This window comes from Blastomyces dermatitidis, assembly GCF_000003525.1.
Source record: "Blastomyces dermatitidis ER-3 genomic scaffold supercont1.7, whole genome shotgun sequence".
Lineage (NCBI taxonomy): Eukaryota > Fungi > Ascomycota > Eurotiomycetes > Onygenales > Ajellomycetaceae > Blastomyces > Blastomyces dermatitidis.
Window position 1 is genome coordinate 199,710 of NW_025544780.1, and position 15,563 is coordinate 215,272.

At 47.0% G+C, this 15,563-nt stretch overlaps 6 protein-coding genes across 8 annotated transcripts; 2 read left to right on the forward strand and 4 right to left on the reverse strand.

Moving 5' to 3' along the window:
- Positions 1 to 1,286: 1,286 nt before the first annotated feature.
- Positions 1,287 to 2,752, reverse strand: BDCG_06545 (peptidyl-prolyl cis-trans isomerase D; the record flags this gene model as incomplete). Its single annotated transcript, XM_045422289.1, has 5 exons — positions 1,287 to 2,227; positions 2,338 to 2,424; positions 2,491 to 2,500; positions 2,578 to 2,645; positions 2,737 to 2,752. 5 exons carry the CDS (start codon positions 2,750 to 2,752, stop codon positions 1,287 to 1,289), a joined length of 1,122 nt encoding a protein of 373 aa, XP_045277965.1.
- A 333-nt stretch (positions 2,753 to 3,085) lies between these two features.
- Positions 3,086 to 4,072, reverse strand: BDCG_06546 (D-tyrosyl-tRNA(Tyr) deacylase; the record flags this gene model as incomplete). Its single annotated transcript, XM_045422290.1, has 5 exons — positions 3,086 to 3,286; positions 3,419 to 3,612; positions 3,719 to 3,761; positions 3,835 to 4,013; positions 4,066 to 4,072. The coding sequence occupies 5 exons, from the start codon at positions 4,070 to 4,072 to the stop codon at positions 3,086 to 3,088; spliced, it is 624 nt and encodes a 207-aa protein (XP_045277966.1).
- A 29-nt stretch (positions 4,073 to 4,101) lies between these two features.
- On the forward strand, positions 4,102 to 8,376 carry BDCG_06547 (CCR4-NOT transcription complex). The gene is made up of 3 exons (XM_045422291.1): positions 4,102 to 4,901; positions 5,002 to 6,536; positions 6,622 to 8,376. The coding sequence occupies exons 1-3, from the start codon at positions 4,647 to 4,649 to the stop codon at positions 6,680 to 6,682; spliced, it is 1,851 nt and encodes a 616-aa protein (XP_045277967.1). The 5' UTR covers positions 4,102 to 4,646; the 3' UTR covers positions 6,683 to 8,376.
- Positions 8,377 to 8,877: 501 nt separating this feature from the next.
- Positions 8,878 to 11,856, reverse strand: BDCG_06548 (uncharacterized protein; the record flags this gene model as incomplete). Its single annotated transcript, XM_045422292.1, has 3 exons — positions 8,878 to 10,527; positions 11,112 to 11,180; positions 11,742 to 11,856. The coding sequence occupies 3 exons, from the start codon at positions 11,854 to 11,856 to the stop codon at positions 10,130 to 10,132; spliced, it is 582 nt and encodes a 193-aa protein (XP_045277968.1). The 3' UTR covers positions 8,878 to 10,129.
- Positions 10,431 to 14,025, forward strand: BDCG_06549. Of its 2 annotated transcripts, XM_045422294.1 has the most exons (3): positions 10,431 to 12,152; positions 12,219 to 12,544; positions 12,695 to 14,006. In XM_045422294.1, the coding sequence occupies exons 1-3, from the start codon at positions 12,111 to 12,113 to the stop codon at positions 12,957 to 12,959; spliced, it is 633 nt and encodes a 210-aa protein (XP_045281736.1). In that variant the 5' UTR covers positions 10,431 to 12,110; the 3' UTR covers positions 12,960 to 14,006. The 2 variants fall into 2 exon arrangements, with proteins under 2 accessions (XP_045281736.1, XP_045277969.1); XM_045422293.1 differs by having other exon boundaries at positions 10,431 to 12,544; positions 12,695 to 14,025.
- BDCG_06550 lies at positions 13,826 to 15,469 on the reverse strand. Of its 2 annotated transcripts, none has more exons than XM_045422295.1 (2): positions 15,119 to 15,469; positions 13,826 to 15,060 (listed from the first exon to the last, which is right to left on the reverse strand). In XM_045422295.1, the coding sequence occupies exon 2, from the start codon at positions 14,842 to 14,844 to the stop codon at positions 14,281 to 14,283; it is 564 nt and encodes a 187-aa protein (XP_045277970.1). In that variant the 5' UTR covers positions 14,845 to 15,060; positions 15,119 to 15,469; the 3' UTR covers positions 13,826 to 14,280. The 2 variants fall into 2 exon arrangements, with proteins under 2 accessions (XP_045277970.1, XP_045281737.1); XM_045422296.1 differs by having other exon boundaries at positions 13,868 to 15,039; positions 15,119 to 15,210.
- Positions 15,470 to 15,563: the final 94 nt, after the last annotated feature.

Genomic DNA, 15,563 nt, shown 5'->3' on the forward strand with positions numbered 1-15,563 from the left:
GTCAATCAGCCTGTACCTGGTGTTCGCAAATAGACACGATGTCATTGTAGAGCACACTTGTTTCTTAAAATGAAGAGGCTGAATTATAATGCTTATGCTTTAAATAACCGTCTTGGTTTATTTTCAATGTCAGCAGAGTTGCACGGCAAAGGGTAGGCAACCACGATATATATACATATATATATGTATATGTCATTAGAGTCTGATATCTGGTCCTGGAGCTGGGGCATCTCTATCTCGTGGAACGCCGTGATGCTCAGGAGAGATTTCGGAGGTTCAGGCTTCCCCGCTGTAGGTGAAATTTGAGCAGTTCTCGACGCTACCTGTGTTGTCCTCCTGGGGAGAATCAGCCATCGCCGCGAGGAAGGTTCACAGTCACGGTATCTATGGCAGGTTTGTGGAAGATATAGTAGTAGCTCTGTGGAAAGGCTCGGAGGCTGGAGATAGGTGATGCAGAACTGGTATATGAGACTGGTAATTGGGTAGATAGAAAAACGAGAGTACAAAGAATAGAAAGAAGATACTTCAACACTCGCAAGTAGGCCGTAATGAACGAAGTTGGATCTATACTCACTTCCACTAGTCAGAGCCACACCATTTGCCAAGTTGCTGTGGGTTAAGGTTTCTCCGCAGATTTGGACGGGGAATTAACTAGGGCTAGTTATGATGATCGAAGGCTCACCACCCCTGGAGGAAGGGGATTGAAATGCGATTTTACGCTGTAAGGGCCGATATAGAGCTTACGGCACACCGAAAGGTTTCGGTGGCCGAAAATCTTTTAATACTATAATTAGCCATTTATAGTAGCAGCCATCAAGCACAGGATGAAAAGGGAGATAGTCAAAGGAAATAGCGGGGATTGAAACAGCCCGCTTTCTACTTATGAAAAAATCAAAATAAAAGAATAAAAGAATAAGAAAATAAAATAAATAAAATGAAAAATGAAAAATGGAAATGAAATGGAAATGAAATGGAAATGAAATGGAAAAAAAAAAAAAAAAAAAAAAAAAAAAAGGATAAACAGGAGGGGAATGTAAACCTCACGAAACGCTCTGTTTAAGCACATGATCCCCTCTATCGTCCCCTTACCCCTTCATTTTTATTTATTTATTTATTTCTCTGTCTCTCTCTCTATTATCCCGGCGTTGAAGGGTTATACATTGTAACATGTCACCGTGGATACCCTCAAATTTCTCCGAATTTCTCCGATAAAGGGGAATTGTTCAACCTTCAGCCTCCGTCCCACCTCCCACCTCCCACCATCACCATCACCATCACCATCACCATCACTTGAAAAACTTCTTCAGCATCTCCTTCTCCTTCCGCTGCTGGTCCGCAATCGCCTTCTTAACCCTTGCTCTCTCATTCGCAATTGCGACATCGCCCGGCGCCAACTTCGCCGCCTCCGCCAAATCCTTCAACGCCTCCTCGTCATCCTTCAACCCTACCAAGGCGACAGCTCGCCGGTAATACGCCTTGGCCTTTTCCGCATCCTTTGCATTGGCAGCCTTGGCGGTCTCCAGCGCAAAACCGGCCCATGATCGCCCGTCCTCAAAGCGCCGGAGCTTATTCGCTAGCAGCGCGGAGTTGGAGTGTAATGTGAATCGCAACTGGGTCATTTGCGCGGCGAGTTCGGGCGGGTCCGAGTCTGATGCCTCTGGGTATTCGTTCAGATATCGAAGGCCCTTCTGGTATTTATCTAGGCCTAGGTCAACGTTGCCTGCCTTGAAGGCTTTGTTGCCGTATTCTTTCAGGTCAGAGGCGATTTTGTAATATTCTTCGCCGGAAAATTCCTTCCCTGCATCCTCCGGGTAGTCCTCATACTTGTCACCGGTTTCGTCGACGGTTGACTGGGTGGCGGTGTCGTAGCTTTCGCCGGTCAGTTCGCCGCAGTCCACAACTTTAACTTCGGTGTGTGGCTTGTCGCCCGAGTCTGTGGGGGACATTTCAATCTTGCGCACCAGCCCTTTACCGTTGATGACTTCGCCAAAAACCACGTGCTTGCCATCTAAGTGTGGGGTGGAGACGGTGGTGATGAAGAACTGGCTCCCGTTCGTACCCGGGCCGGAATTAGCCATAGAAAGCAGGAAGGGGCGGTCATGTTTGAGCTCGAAGTTTTCGTCGGAGAATTTCTCGCCGTAGATCGATTCTCCGCCAGTGCCATTGAATGCGGTAAAGTCACCACCTTGAATCATGAATTGTTTGATGATACGGTGGAAAATGGAACCTGAAGCACATACACATCAGAGGTATAGAATTATTTAGCTATATGCTAACCAATGCATTCCACACGCCTGCGTAACAAGCGTGTCTCGTTTCCTTAGAAATAATACGTACCCTTGTAGCTGAGCGGTTTCCCCGACTTCCCCTCACCCTTCTCGCCGGTACAGAGCGCACGGAAGTTTTCAGCGGTTTTGGGGACAACTGTTCGCAGAAACATTAGCAATCGTATATCGAAAGCAGTGGTGGGTAATTATAATCATGGTGTACCATCATTAAACTAGCGATTTAGCGCAGTCAGCCTCCCATCCTCTTCCCTCAATGATGAGTCGAAATTGAATTCCAAGAAACACTTACTAGCTCAAAGACAATGCGGCCCTCAGCTCTCTTTCCTATCTGGATATCAAAGTAGACGCGCGGGCGACCTGCAATTCGGGACCTTATCAGCGGCTGGCCAGAACTATAGGCAGCTGGACAGTAGCGGGGGGCAGGCAGCTGCGGGGGCGGGGAAAGTACCTGAAGTTTCGGCCATGGTGAAGGTGTAAAGCTGGAGCTGTAGAAAGGAGACTCACGGATAGCAGATAACAGTAGCGAGTGGGAATACAGAGATCAAGGTGAAGCCTGAAGTATGAAAAGGGAAATTGGAAGTTCGCGAATTGTCCGTCGTTGGGTTGAGTGTTGTTTGTTCGAAATGCGCGAGACTTGTAGAAGCTTCCATGCGCAGACAAACAGTGCAAACTCCCCACCAGCGAGAAAATAGCACTGTGCAATTATATCGAATCATGTTTAGATAGATCCTCTCTATATGGTATAATACGCGAGTGTAGATACATGTTACCCTGCAAAATAATCGTCTTCAGTCCTTTTATTCTAGCAACGACGTCGGAAGCTTGAGTTCGTAGTTCTGTCCCCCATCTGCGCCCTTCTTCCCCACCCCGTCTTGCTCAGATTGCCGCGTATTTGAATCACTCGACTGGCCGTTACCATTACCATTCCCATTCCCGTTCCCATTTCCGGGTTTCTTCTGTTCCTTCTTAGGCAACGTGGTATCAATCTGAATCGTAACCTACACCGGCAAAAGACACACCTCCAAGTCAGCCCTGTTACCACCAAAAAAAGAGCGGGATCAGCGGAACTAGGAGGGAAAAAAGTGTTATAGCTATACCGCGCCGTCTTTACTGCGGTAATCCACACCCACCGGTCCATCGTTGACGAGTCCCACTTCCATCATCGCCTGGAAGACGCCGTTCTTAACGCGCTCGACATTGTAGAGCTCCCGTACTTTGTTGTAGAAATGCTCATACAATTCCTTAGCCTTGGTCGCATCTGCGGCGTTGTGGAAGTCTGGTTTGTTGCCCTTTTTGATCTGGGCAAGGAGTGTGAACTGGGACACTGTAAGGAACAAACAAAAGAAGACGAAAATAAATTCATTATCAGTAAAGTGCTCATGTTGGCTCTCCTTGTCTTCTCGGAACTCAGTGTCCTCTGGTTTCCATACCGCATAGGACCTCTCCCTGTATATCTTGAACGCTCTTCTTCCACTATATGCAAGATGCGGTTAGAGCTTTGATCTATAAACCCGTCGAACGAGACTCCGGTATTAAATAAACATACCGTCCCGCCCGCCTCATCTGGCCATATCTTTAGCTTGAGAACCTTTGCCGCAAGGGACTCTGCATCTTTGTGGGTATCATCTGGGCCGACAGCGGCAAACACTAGGATTCCTCTGCCAATGGAGGAAACGAGCTTCTTATCGACAGTGACTGAGGCGGAGGTGACTCGTTGTAGAACAGCTAAAATAGCATCGTTAAATTTTAGCTATCGTAGGGAGCGCTGGCAATATACCTTTCATGATGGAATATTTTGATATCGAGGTTAAAAACGACGTTCAAAACGTTAATGGTTCACATGGATATAGGTATTGTTAGGGTGGCGGTGTCACGACGGGACGCTAGGGCGGAAACGCTCTCTGATGGACATTGAAGCTTCACAGGGCGGGCGGACATTAAACAAGATATATTGCCCAGATCCCCGTAGCCGTAATAAGCAGTAGGAATAAAAATATAGAAATAATACCTAGCACCGCCCATCCCATCCTAAAGTTCCACGATCTGATCTGCTGCTAGCGCCATCCGAGCACAAGTCTTGGCACATCTTCCCAGCTTGGGCTTCATCCATCCATCCAGCAACTTCAGGCAAGGTCTCAAGGTCACCGTTGCGCAGGCTCTGAACACTCCATTCACCCGCCGTGGTACATCACTATACTCCCCCTTTTTCCCATATCTACGCCGTTCATACCACGCCCTCACTGCTTGCATCGGGGTAAAACTTCCTATCCACTTCTCATCGATCTCCGCCGTTCCGCCTCCGCCTTTCCCATTACTGACTGACCTGGTCCAAGGGCAGCTCCCGTCTATGAAGCAACCATGACGTCGCGAAAAACACAGCAGGAAATTGACAAAACCTTCAAGAAGGTAGCTGAGGGCATACAGTCATTTGAGGGAATATACGACAAGATTAAATCATCGTCAAACGCTGCACAAAGAGACAAGTTAGAAGACAACCTGAAACGTGAAATCAAGAAGCTTCAACGGTTCCGCGATCAGATTAAAACATGGGCTGCAGGAAACGAAGTCAAGGACAAAGGCCCTTTGCTAGAGCAGCGGAGGGCCATTGAAACCGTGCGCCTCCCTACCCTCCATCTCTGGCCATGATTCCACAATATGCTCCCATACTCCCCCGGTCGGATATTTTAAGGGCTAGCTAACTAGAGAACAACAGTGCATGGAACAATTCAAAGCTGTTGAAAAGGAGATGAAGACTAAGGCCTATTCAAAAGAAGGCCTATCAGCAGCAGCTCGATTAGACCCCAAGGAAAAGGAGAAAGCTGAAACATGCGACTTCCTCTCGTCAACCGTCGATACCCTTCAACAGAAGATTGAGGCCATGGAGGCCGAGGAGGAGATGATACAGGCCTCGTTAAAGAAGGGAAAGAAGGATACTGCAAAGACTACCCGGCTATCTGATATTACGAGGATCCTAGAGCGGCATCGGTGGCATGTGACCAAACTAGAACTACTCCTACGGTGTCTGCAAAATGGAAATGTTGAGACAAGCCAAGTGCTCGACATCAAGGATAGCATCAAATATTTTGCAGATGATGGCCATAATGCGGATTTCTGCGGAGAAGACGAGACGATATACGACGACATAACGCTAGGGGATGACGAGTTTGGCATACCCACTGATAATGACCGGGTCTCATCACAGGATACTCAGTCGATACAGGATGATGATGCGGAAACTGCGAGGTCGAAGACGAAAACAGATCCTGGGCCCGCGCGAAGGCCATCGACGCAGATGAAGTCTCCGCTCCCAGTTTTGGCTACTCTTCACAACGGACCCTCGTCTGTCGCTTCCAGTTCCATGAAGCCCGCTCCTCTACCGACACGATTACCAGGAGAAACACTGAAATACGCCTCTGCGGCTGCTGCGGCCGCGGCTAGTGACAAGAGTGGCGTTGGGATAGCTCCTCTACCACCCCCACCTGGAACAACATCTTCAACTGCCTCGCCGCAAGTACATCATGCACAACCTGTGCAAACGCTGGCATCTGCCGCTCCCAGTGTGGATGGTTCAGCTAGCCAACAACAAGCCAAATCTCCAACGTTAAGTCCTAGTATTCCCACGAGTAGGCCTTCAACGGTTCCGCCAACACCAGCAACGGATAATGTAGAGACCGTGCCTCAAGAAGAGCATATAGTGACAACAACAAATGGCGAGCCGAGGGAAGCTGCCGCTCCTGCTGCCGCTCCTACTCCCGCACCCGCGGCTAGTCCCACTCCGGCCCAAAATGACGAGTCCGTCTACCACCTACCGCCCGGCCTTCAAGACCTAATTCAATCCTTCGAAATCACCAAATCCAGAGTATCCGTCAACCCGTCGACATCGGTTCAACGACTCCTAACAGCGTCGCACCACACCTGCCCAGAGCCCGGCGATGCGGAGAAGCCACGCCACTACAAGCCGCAAACACCCTACAACACCCCTCTCTACTACCCGCAGGAAGCGCTTCCAATATTCGATGACCCACGATTATATGAGACGGGCCGCATCGATACAGATACGCTATTCTATATATTCTACTATCGGCAGGCGACTTATCAGCAGTATTTAGCGGCGAAGTCATTGAAGAATCAGAGCTGGCGGTTCCATAAGCAGTACCAAACGTGGTTTCAGCGGCATGAGGAGCCGAAAACAATTACTGAGGAGTTTGAGCAAGGAACGTATCGGTTCTTTGATTATGAGAGTACATGGTGCGTTTTTTCATCTTTCCGCTTCACAAGCAACAACTGCCTTTAAAAGAACCATAGCTAACCAGTTTGTTCTTGGAAAATACAGGATGAACCGTCGAAAAGCTGACTTCAAGTTCGTCTACAAGTTCCTCGAAGACGACCTGTAAATGACAGAAAACCAAGAAGAAATAGGGAAACAAGGACGACATCCTTTGTTTTAGCGGAATATTTAGGTTTTATGCAAAGGCCCAGGCACCTAAATATTGTTGTACTCTTCTAAACCAGAACTTTGGCGTACATACAACACCCAGTTGAATGAACTTGACTCTGTTTCTCAACCTCCTTGCCCTTTCCGTCCCATCATCCGTTCATTCAACCACCCCTATACACGACATTCTCACAATACACACGCACACACCACATGCGCACACAGCACCCACGCTCCCTCTCTTCCCCCCCCCCCCCCTCCCACCATCTTCATCTCTCTTTGTACTTTCAACCTCACCCCCTGCTTTTGCTTCTACGTCTTCTGCTTTTCGTTTGGGTTCTCTGTTTTCTCTTTCTCAGCAAACGGCCTTGTGGTTGTGGGTGGTGTTTGGAAAGGGCACGAATGTGTTTTTCTTTTTCACTACTAACCTTACTTACTGCTGGAAAGCAATTGCTATGCAGGTTGGGTTAGGCTTAGGCTAGGCTAGGCTAGGTTTTTTTTAGGCTGTGCCGGGCGGCCAGGCTGGGGTTCCGCGTTTTTGCTCCACTTGTTGCTATTTCTGTTCTGCCTTTTTCTTTTTCTCCCCCGTTTCGTATCTCGGTTATGTGACTGGGTAGGTTAATTTTTTTAAGTACATTAATCGATCGTGGGATGTGGGATCTTCTATTCTACTTTTTTTTCTTTGCTTGCGGATGGATGGATTGGATTATCCGGTCTCCCAGGTGGTGTGTGCATTATGAAGCTAGCGAGAAATGAGAGAGGAGAAGAGAGAGGAGAAAAGAGAATACAATTGTTCACCCCTTCTCCCAAGTGGTGTTTATGCATGTTACGGCTGCTTATACCGTGGGATCAGCTACGCTGCTGATACACGAACACACACTTGTCTTCTCCTCTTTACGAGGTTAGGTATAATAATAAGTATGTATATCTCTATATTACACATACTACTATCCGCCTGCACAATACTATGTGCAAGAAGCAAGGTCGAGTCCGTCACCCACTAACCTCCGATTCTATTTTACCAAATGGGTAAGGCGAGAGGGTTTTCCTCATCCGTCTTCGCGAGTTCTAATTATGTCGGCGGACATTAACAGAGATTGCGTTTCCCCCGCCTGGAGGGTTGGCTGGTTATACCTACTCATGGAATCAAAACAGTTATTCTAATCCTATACCTATCAGTCCAACAACCCCATTCAGCTCGCTTCCTCATTCATTTATTTATTTCCCGTTGTACGAAACTATACTGCACACACCTTAACCATGCTCAATCAGCCTCCTCCGTCCAGCCCAATGTATTTGCTGTGTTGTACATACATTGGCAAATACATGTGCATGAGCATTGTAATGTATGTGCAGTACATCCTGAACATATAATAATAGCATTTATACACGTGTAGAACCGGGTGGGTGCATACATAATAGAATGCCTCTGGTGGATGTAACGTGTGTTCAAGGGTATACATAAATATACGTAAAGCACATGTTGCATGCATCCCTGGGGATGTAAATATCAGCGTACAGAGCCGACCTTAACAGCTGAGAATTCGGGGCACGCTTTGCTATGCGGGATGGATTCAGGGATTCTTTTACTTCAAACGCTTCTCTTGAGAAATGGATTACATACATATAGTAATGCCAGGATAGTACATATATCGGTGTAACGAATTCAGATTCAGATTCATATATCTGCATAATTCTTCGTAATTACAAATCAAGATTCAGTAGGTAGATTGCTCCTTTTCACAGGAAAATAAGATGGAACTGGAAGGTTGTGTGAACAAAAGAGAAAACGAGGCATGCAGGCAGGGCTACGCTTCATTATATATATACGTTGTACATACATTTTGTATTTCTATATTTGTAATGAATGCCCCGCTTCACTTTATTTTTGTGCTGATTGTAGCAGAGTGGGATAAAAAATAAGGCTACGGGAAGGTTGTGGGTAACTATCACTTATAACTTTCGGGGTTAACTTAACCTCAGGAGCGCAGAAGATGGATTTCAGCCTGCGTTTGCCATCTTTTAGAATATCATGTTTTTGAGCTTTTGGGGTGAGGGCTCGATCGATGGATGGCTCTTTGCGCCGTTGGGTTTTATTTTTTGGTTTTATTTTTATTTATTTTTTTATTTATTTTGGTATTTTTCTTCTCGTTTCGATGCGTTGCTTTCGTTTCTGCTGTAACTATCTCATTGCATAATAGACTTCTAACGCAATGCAAGTTCAATGAATTGATTATACAGAGGGGAGGAAGCGAGCTGGCAGAAGAACCTGAAGTTAACCACGTTGACAGCAGAACAGGAACAACGAGGCAAGGCAGATTTCAAAAGTGGTCGGTAGGGCAGGCAGTTCTAGACGTCTGCGTAACGATAAAAGATATATATCAACTATTTCACATGTTTGCGAAGAACGGGGGCAATTGCTAGTCTTTCTGTTGATCATATTTAGGATAGGTATATATAGTATGTATTATGCCATGTCGTTTCCCTTTGCTTTCGGACTTTCGTGGGACGAGTTCATTAGTAGCTTCATTGTTCTGGTCTCGCTTAAGTGTTTATTATTATTATTATTATTATTTTAACTCGCACGATAGACAGGCATTTGTACAGCAAATTTGCATGTCCAGCACCGGCTCGCTACGCTGCCCTCAAGGCTGTTTCTCTTTGATACCCAATAAGATAATTTTTGGTTCAAAATGAACTACACATAACAGTCCACATAAGAGAAGAACATCTGGAAGGTCCCAGCCGGAAGGGTCCGCGGTTAGCGTACATAATGCGATTTGGTCTTTGAAACCTTCCCAAGGAAAAAGGTATTAGGAAGTCTGAAGCGCAATATGCAGGACATCTGTAAGGTACGAACATTCTCCCAGGCTGGAATCAAATAACTTCGACATAGCCTCCCCTCAACACCCAGTCGGAGGAGGACACCCTAGTTGATTTAGCCCCCCGGCAAGTACCCTGAAGAAGAACGGGAGTTGATGGTTAAATCGAGGAAATTCCCCTTCTTTTTTTCCTTTACATGCTCCTATCAGCGGATTAATGGATATACAGCATGCATTCAAAAACTCATAGAGGGCCTGCGTGTTTCAAGAAATCGCAGCATACGTAGTAAGTTGGTGCATGTTTGCATTTGGAGGGCTGTCTCATCGGGAGAAATTTGCATGCATAACTCAGTCACGTACCGACAAAGTGTGGCACATACATAACTACGTAGTTATGTACGTACGTACGTATGGATGGATGGATGGGCGTCCAGCACAGGATAGTGGAACTAGTTTGAATAGTGATAGCTAGCAGCTTATCCACGTCGGCATGCGGTTGAAACTTGAGCCTGGGGCTCGAACATCTCGAGGCTGGCATGGTGGGATTAGTGGGTGAAGAGTTCATCTACCGCCTCACTTTTCTGTCAGTTGGGAGTGTCTGCGATGTATTTGGCATAGTCGGCCGACACAAGAAACGGGCAGCAGTGCCATGCTAGTTGTTTGCTTCCTCCTGGGGGAGGTGTTGTGGGTGCTGTGTGTAAGGAGTAGTTGTAGCAGGAGTAGTCAGATAGTTGTTCGCTGGTTGTTTGTTTGGTGACGTCGATGTGAGGCTGGGATGGAACACCGCTGCTGCTGAGGGCGCTAAGCCCAAACAGGGGTGGCTGACTAAGCTGCGGCTGCCCAACGCTCTTCTTCTCTCTTCCGCAGACCCAACCACGTCCAACCACAACATCCAACCTAAACCTCCATCCGACCAATGCTGCGTCAAGCCTGGCGGTTTCTCCCCCGTCCAGCGCATCCAACCACTCCCGCGGCGCCACGACTGATTGGTGCCACACTTCAGGCTATTAGTCTTTCTATCCCCGCCGGTGTTGTCACAGCGCGCTGAGGGCTACCCAGCTTGGGGCTGGTGAAGGAAGAGTCTCCCCCACCTTCTTCAGGAACAAGCCACGCTCATCCCTCTCAGTTCTCTCTAACCCACAGCAGTAAAATGATGTTTCATTCTGCTCCAAATTACATGAAACAATCCGCGAAGATGGGTCCTGACCCCTTGCATCGTCCATGTCGTCATTCTAGCTTCCTTATTTTCTCCGGAAGGGCAGCCAATTGGCCAAGTTGGTCCACCCAACTGTCAATAGGCATAGCAAAGCTTAGGAACTCAAAACAACCCGTCGTGGACAGAACAGCCTAATCACCAGGGCGAATATTGGTGTAAAAAGGCTTCTAAGCACCTAACTAGGTTCCCTTTGGCACTAGTTCAACCACTTTTCGGCCCGTTCCGAGAGCCTGGTCGCTTTTCTCCAAAACTCGTATCTCCCTTTTTGTCACTCTTCAGAAAGGAAGAAAAAAAATGAGGCGAGTTGACAGGGTTGCCCCTCAGATGTTGGACAAAAATAGCAAACAGACCATGAACACTGTCTTGCTGCCTTCCTTCTGCCATTTTCCCTACCTGGAATGGTGTGCTATGCTTAGTTGCTATTACTATTATTATTACTATTAGCATTATTATTATTATTATTATTATTATTATTTCGTCGATAATAATGCTGCGCAGTACAAGCTGCGGAATTGCATGTTCTGGCACCCACTTTGGCGACCCAACTAGGCCTTTGTCAGGTAAGAGTAATATCTCCGACTCGATCTTGACCGCTTGGGCTGGTGGCCTTCCGTCATTGGGTATTTCGCATAGTTTACTCTGTCTTTTTTTTGCTTTTTCTCTTTCTCTTCCTTTTTCTTTTTTTCAAATTACAATTCTGCTCTCCAAGTCGATGATGAATGGAATGTCCAATCGAAGGGGTCCGTGTTTCGAAAATCCTCCACGTGGAGGTTGTTTTCAAGCACCGAGTCCAAGTGGCAGTTTTACTCGTCCTGCGTCATCGTTTATTGATAGTATCTTCTAAGACCTGTCTCCCTCGAGAACTTTTCGGTGTGCACGGTTCAGATTGCTCGCATCACTTTTACACTCATACCACATTCAAAAGTTAGCCTCCCCCCCCCCCACGCATTCTACCTGGCGATTGGTGGCTCGGTTCCTACCTCTGATCATCAGGGTCCTGGCCTGTGTCCCAATGTCACGTGTTGGACCATACGAGGCATGGCCATATTTAAGCCCTACTTGGAGAAACCGAGATGGATGCTCTCGAGCAGACATACTTGCAGCATTGGAAAAGGGTATATATATGTCCTCCCGGGGTTGTCATTTCTTCCCGTGTGTTCAAGTCAGTTTCAACAACAACTTAAACCTATATCATATATATACTCATATTCGCCATCTTTGCTTTGCAACCTCCTCCTCCCTTACCCTCATAACCTCTCACGAAGCAAACCAATCACTCCCCTATCCGTACACACGGTCTTTCTTTTGTTTAGAATCTGGCATTCTTCTCAAAAGCTACAACCGCTACCATGGCTCATAGTCGCAAACACCAACAGCCCCAATACACTTCCGTGAGTCGCGAATTGCCTATCACAGGCTATCCAAACCCATATCTGACCGAATCCGTGACCGCCCAGTATCATACGCCTCGCTCACAATACCCATTGCCGACCTCTGTCGCACCGGCCATGAGCTACTCCTCGTCAACGGACAGCAACAGTTCCACGAGGACGGCATCAAGCATGATCTCAACGAGTAGCGGACATCAGCAACAAACGGCATATTACAGCTCTCATTATCCCACAACGTCGGCTGGTTTCACAGACCCAATCTATCAACAACAACAACAACAACAACAACGGCAGGCATCCGCTAGCTACACGACTAGCCCGGAGTATGTACTGGTCACAGAGGAGGCTGCAACGACACCGTCAAGGCCAGCAAGGGCTGCGGGTCTAGAAAGGTATGCTTGACAACTCTATCATACAAAATATCACAATAGATTATGTATAATATATATATATATATCAAAAGACAAATCCCCGCACCTATCGCCCCTACAAAATAAAAACCTACCCCCAAAAACTAAAAACATGCCTCCCTCACACCACAGATCCGGCAGCAGATACGTCTGCATGTTCCCGCGCTGCGAAAGCAGTTTCAGTCGCTCCGCAGATCTCAGCCGCCACTACCCCACCGTCCACTTCCCGGACTCTGTCAGACTCGACTGCCCCAAGCCCAGATGCTCGCGAAAGGGTGAGCAGGGCTTCACGCGCCAGGACCATCTCAACGAGCATCTGCGCCAGTACCACAAGGAGCCCGTCACTAAGCGGAGATCTTCGAAATCTTCCTCGCAGCGCCCGGAGACATATCGCTAGATGATCTAGTTCCCGCGTGTTTCTGTTTTCCCATACTCGATCGATGGGACGGCGGATATATCACCCTGCCGTGACCCTCCTAATATGCCCTAATAATTTTCCCGGCATATTTTTTTCTCACATGTCGTTTTCCGATATTATAATATTTTCTTTTCCTGTCACTTGCTGGTCTGGAGCTGGTTCTCGAAAGCCTACAAATGCGGGGAAAGAAAGCCAGACGGTGAATGAATGATACGCTACTCGCTCATTTTTTGTCTGGGCGATTATGCTTAACGGTCCCACCGCCGACTGCGCTTCTTTTGAATTTCCTTTGTCTTCTTCTCTTCTATCGTTTATATTCTGCCTTGTCAGTTATTATTGCTATACTTAATATTTTCTTTTTCCTGTTGTTCTCTCTTGGATTGTTTCCTCTTGCCTTTATCTGCATTCTGTTTATTCTTCCTTTTGAAATTTTTACATATTTTCCCAAATGCTTTACACAGCGAGCATCAGATTGGAAATGGAACGGTGTTATCTATCTCTATTTCATGAGCGGAGGGTTCTATTGGATTTTCACACAGGATTTTTTTTTTCCTTTCTCACTGTATGATATATTCTTGATATATTCTATTTTTGCCTCAATTTATTTTCCATTCTTGTTGTCTCTTTGCTGCCTTTGAAGCGTCTGCGTTTTCCTGTAACTATATGTTTACTACTTCAAGTATCACTACATATCTTTATTCTCTGAGTTTTACTTTTATTACTTTCTGCTGCTATGTCTGTTACTGTATTTATGTATAATTTTGTAATGCAGAATTCTCAAAGCATTCTATTGTAGTTATGTGTCTCTCTTACTCTATCTAATTCTTGAAGTTGATTTTAGGTAGATCAGATCATAGTTAAGGTTTTATTCCTGTTTGCAGGATGTCTTTTCTAGGGTTATCTTCTGTTCTAATGATTTATCACGTGCTAAACTTTTCTTCGTGCTTGCATTTCCCCATTTCCCGTAAGTTACATAACTAAATCTACATCTGGGGTGGTTAATTACAGGATTTGAAACGTGAATCCATACTAGATTATACTGATAAATATGAATATAATATAATAGCAAATGAGTAGCTTAACACCAATCCAATTTGCTCAAAAACGGGGTTGAAAATGCTCTCTCTCCTCCTTATCTCAATCGTCATATGACAAAACGGGGGATGAAGAGAGGATCTTGCCCACAACTGTAAATCGATATTCACAAATCCCTTCTTCTCTACCCTTTCTATCTTCATTACACGAACTAAACCTAAGAACACCCCCCCCTTCCTCCTCCTCCTCTTCCAAAAAAACTCACTCACTTAACCTCCCAAAACCCCTCAAAACACTCCCCCCGCACCCTCCCTTTCTCATCAAAAACCACCCCCTCCCCCGTCAACAGGCCCGTCTTCTCCGTCGCATAATCGCCCCCATTGCCCCACTTCCCCTTGTAGCCGCCCACAGTGCGATCCGAGGCCAGCACGCGGTGGCACGGCACGGCGGGGGCAAAGGGGTTGGTGCGCATGGCGTTGCCGATGGCGCGCGGGGAGGAGGAGAGGTGGGCTGCTAGCGCGGCGTAGGTGGTCCAGCGGCCGCGGGGGACGGAGAGGAGGGTGCGGTAGACTTTGCGTTGGTGTGGGGTTAGGGAGGGGTGGGTGGAGAGGGTTTTGAGAGTTTGCGGGAGGGTGGGGTCTGAAGGGAGGGGGGAGGGGGTTGCGTTTGTGTTTGAGGGGGCTGTTTTTGATTTGGTGGTGAGTTTGGTTTGAGTGGGTGTGGACTTCTTTTGGGTCGTTGTCCATTTGATCGAGTTGGTTGCGCGGGATGAGCGTTTTCTGCTTGACATAGCGGAGGCGGTGAGGGTGGTGGAGCTTCGGGAGCGCATGGTTGCCCCTTTTGTTGTTCTTCGAACGGAAATTGTTCTGTCGTTTTAATATGTGCAGGTAGAACAAATTTTCTCCGGTGGGTATGTATATATTTAACCCTATATATACGCTAGGCGTGATCGTGATATAAGATCGCGCGAGCTCAGCCTCCTATAGATCGAGGAGGGTGTATCATCGTTATGCCAATGCCGATACTTTATGTAGCCAAGTCAGTCCTGACGAAATATATATTAGTCTCAACACCATAATCCAGCACAAGATGCCCTTCCATACCTGGTGTTCTTCACAGAATATTTCCCTCCGCCACACTCTCAGAATCATCACTGTGTTTCTTTCTCCTCCTCCGCTTTCTCGTGCGGGCGACGCGATCTATATAACCGACGCTTTGGCTGAACATCAACCCGCGGATACGAGGTCGCGTCATCACGTGGTAGTTATAGTACTTGCAGCCAATCACATGCAGTTGTTAAATTGATTTTTTGCACCGAATATAGCCAATCAGAGGACTGGCGGAGAAATATATTCCCGGTCCGGTTGACAAGCAACACCGACTGATCGACGTCACAACAACCGCGTCTGTATACTACGGACATGGAGGAACTGCTGTTTGCTCTCGGGTTATGTTATATGCTATGAGCTATGGTAGTTAGTAACTGCAATGGAAACAACCTTGGTCACTATGTGACATCTCGTCTAGGGCTCCAGCTCCTCCATGAAT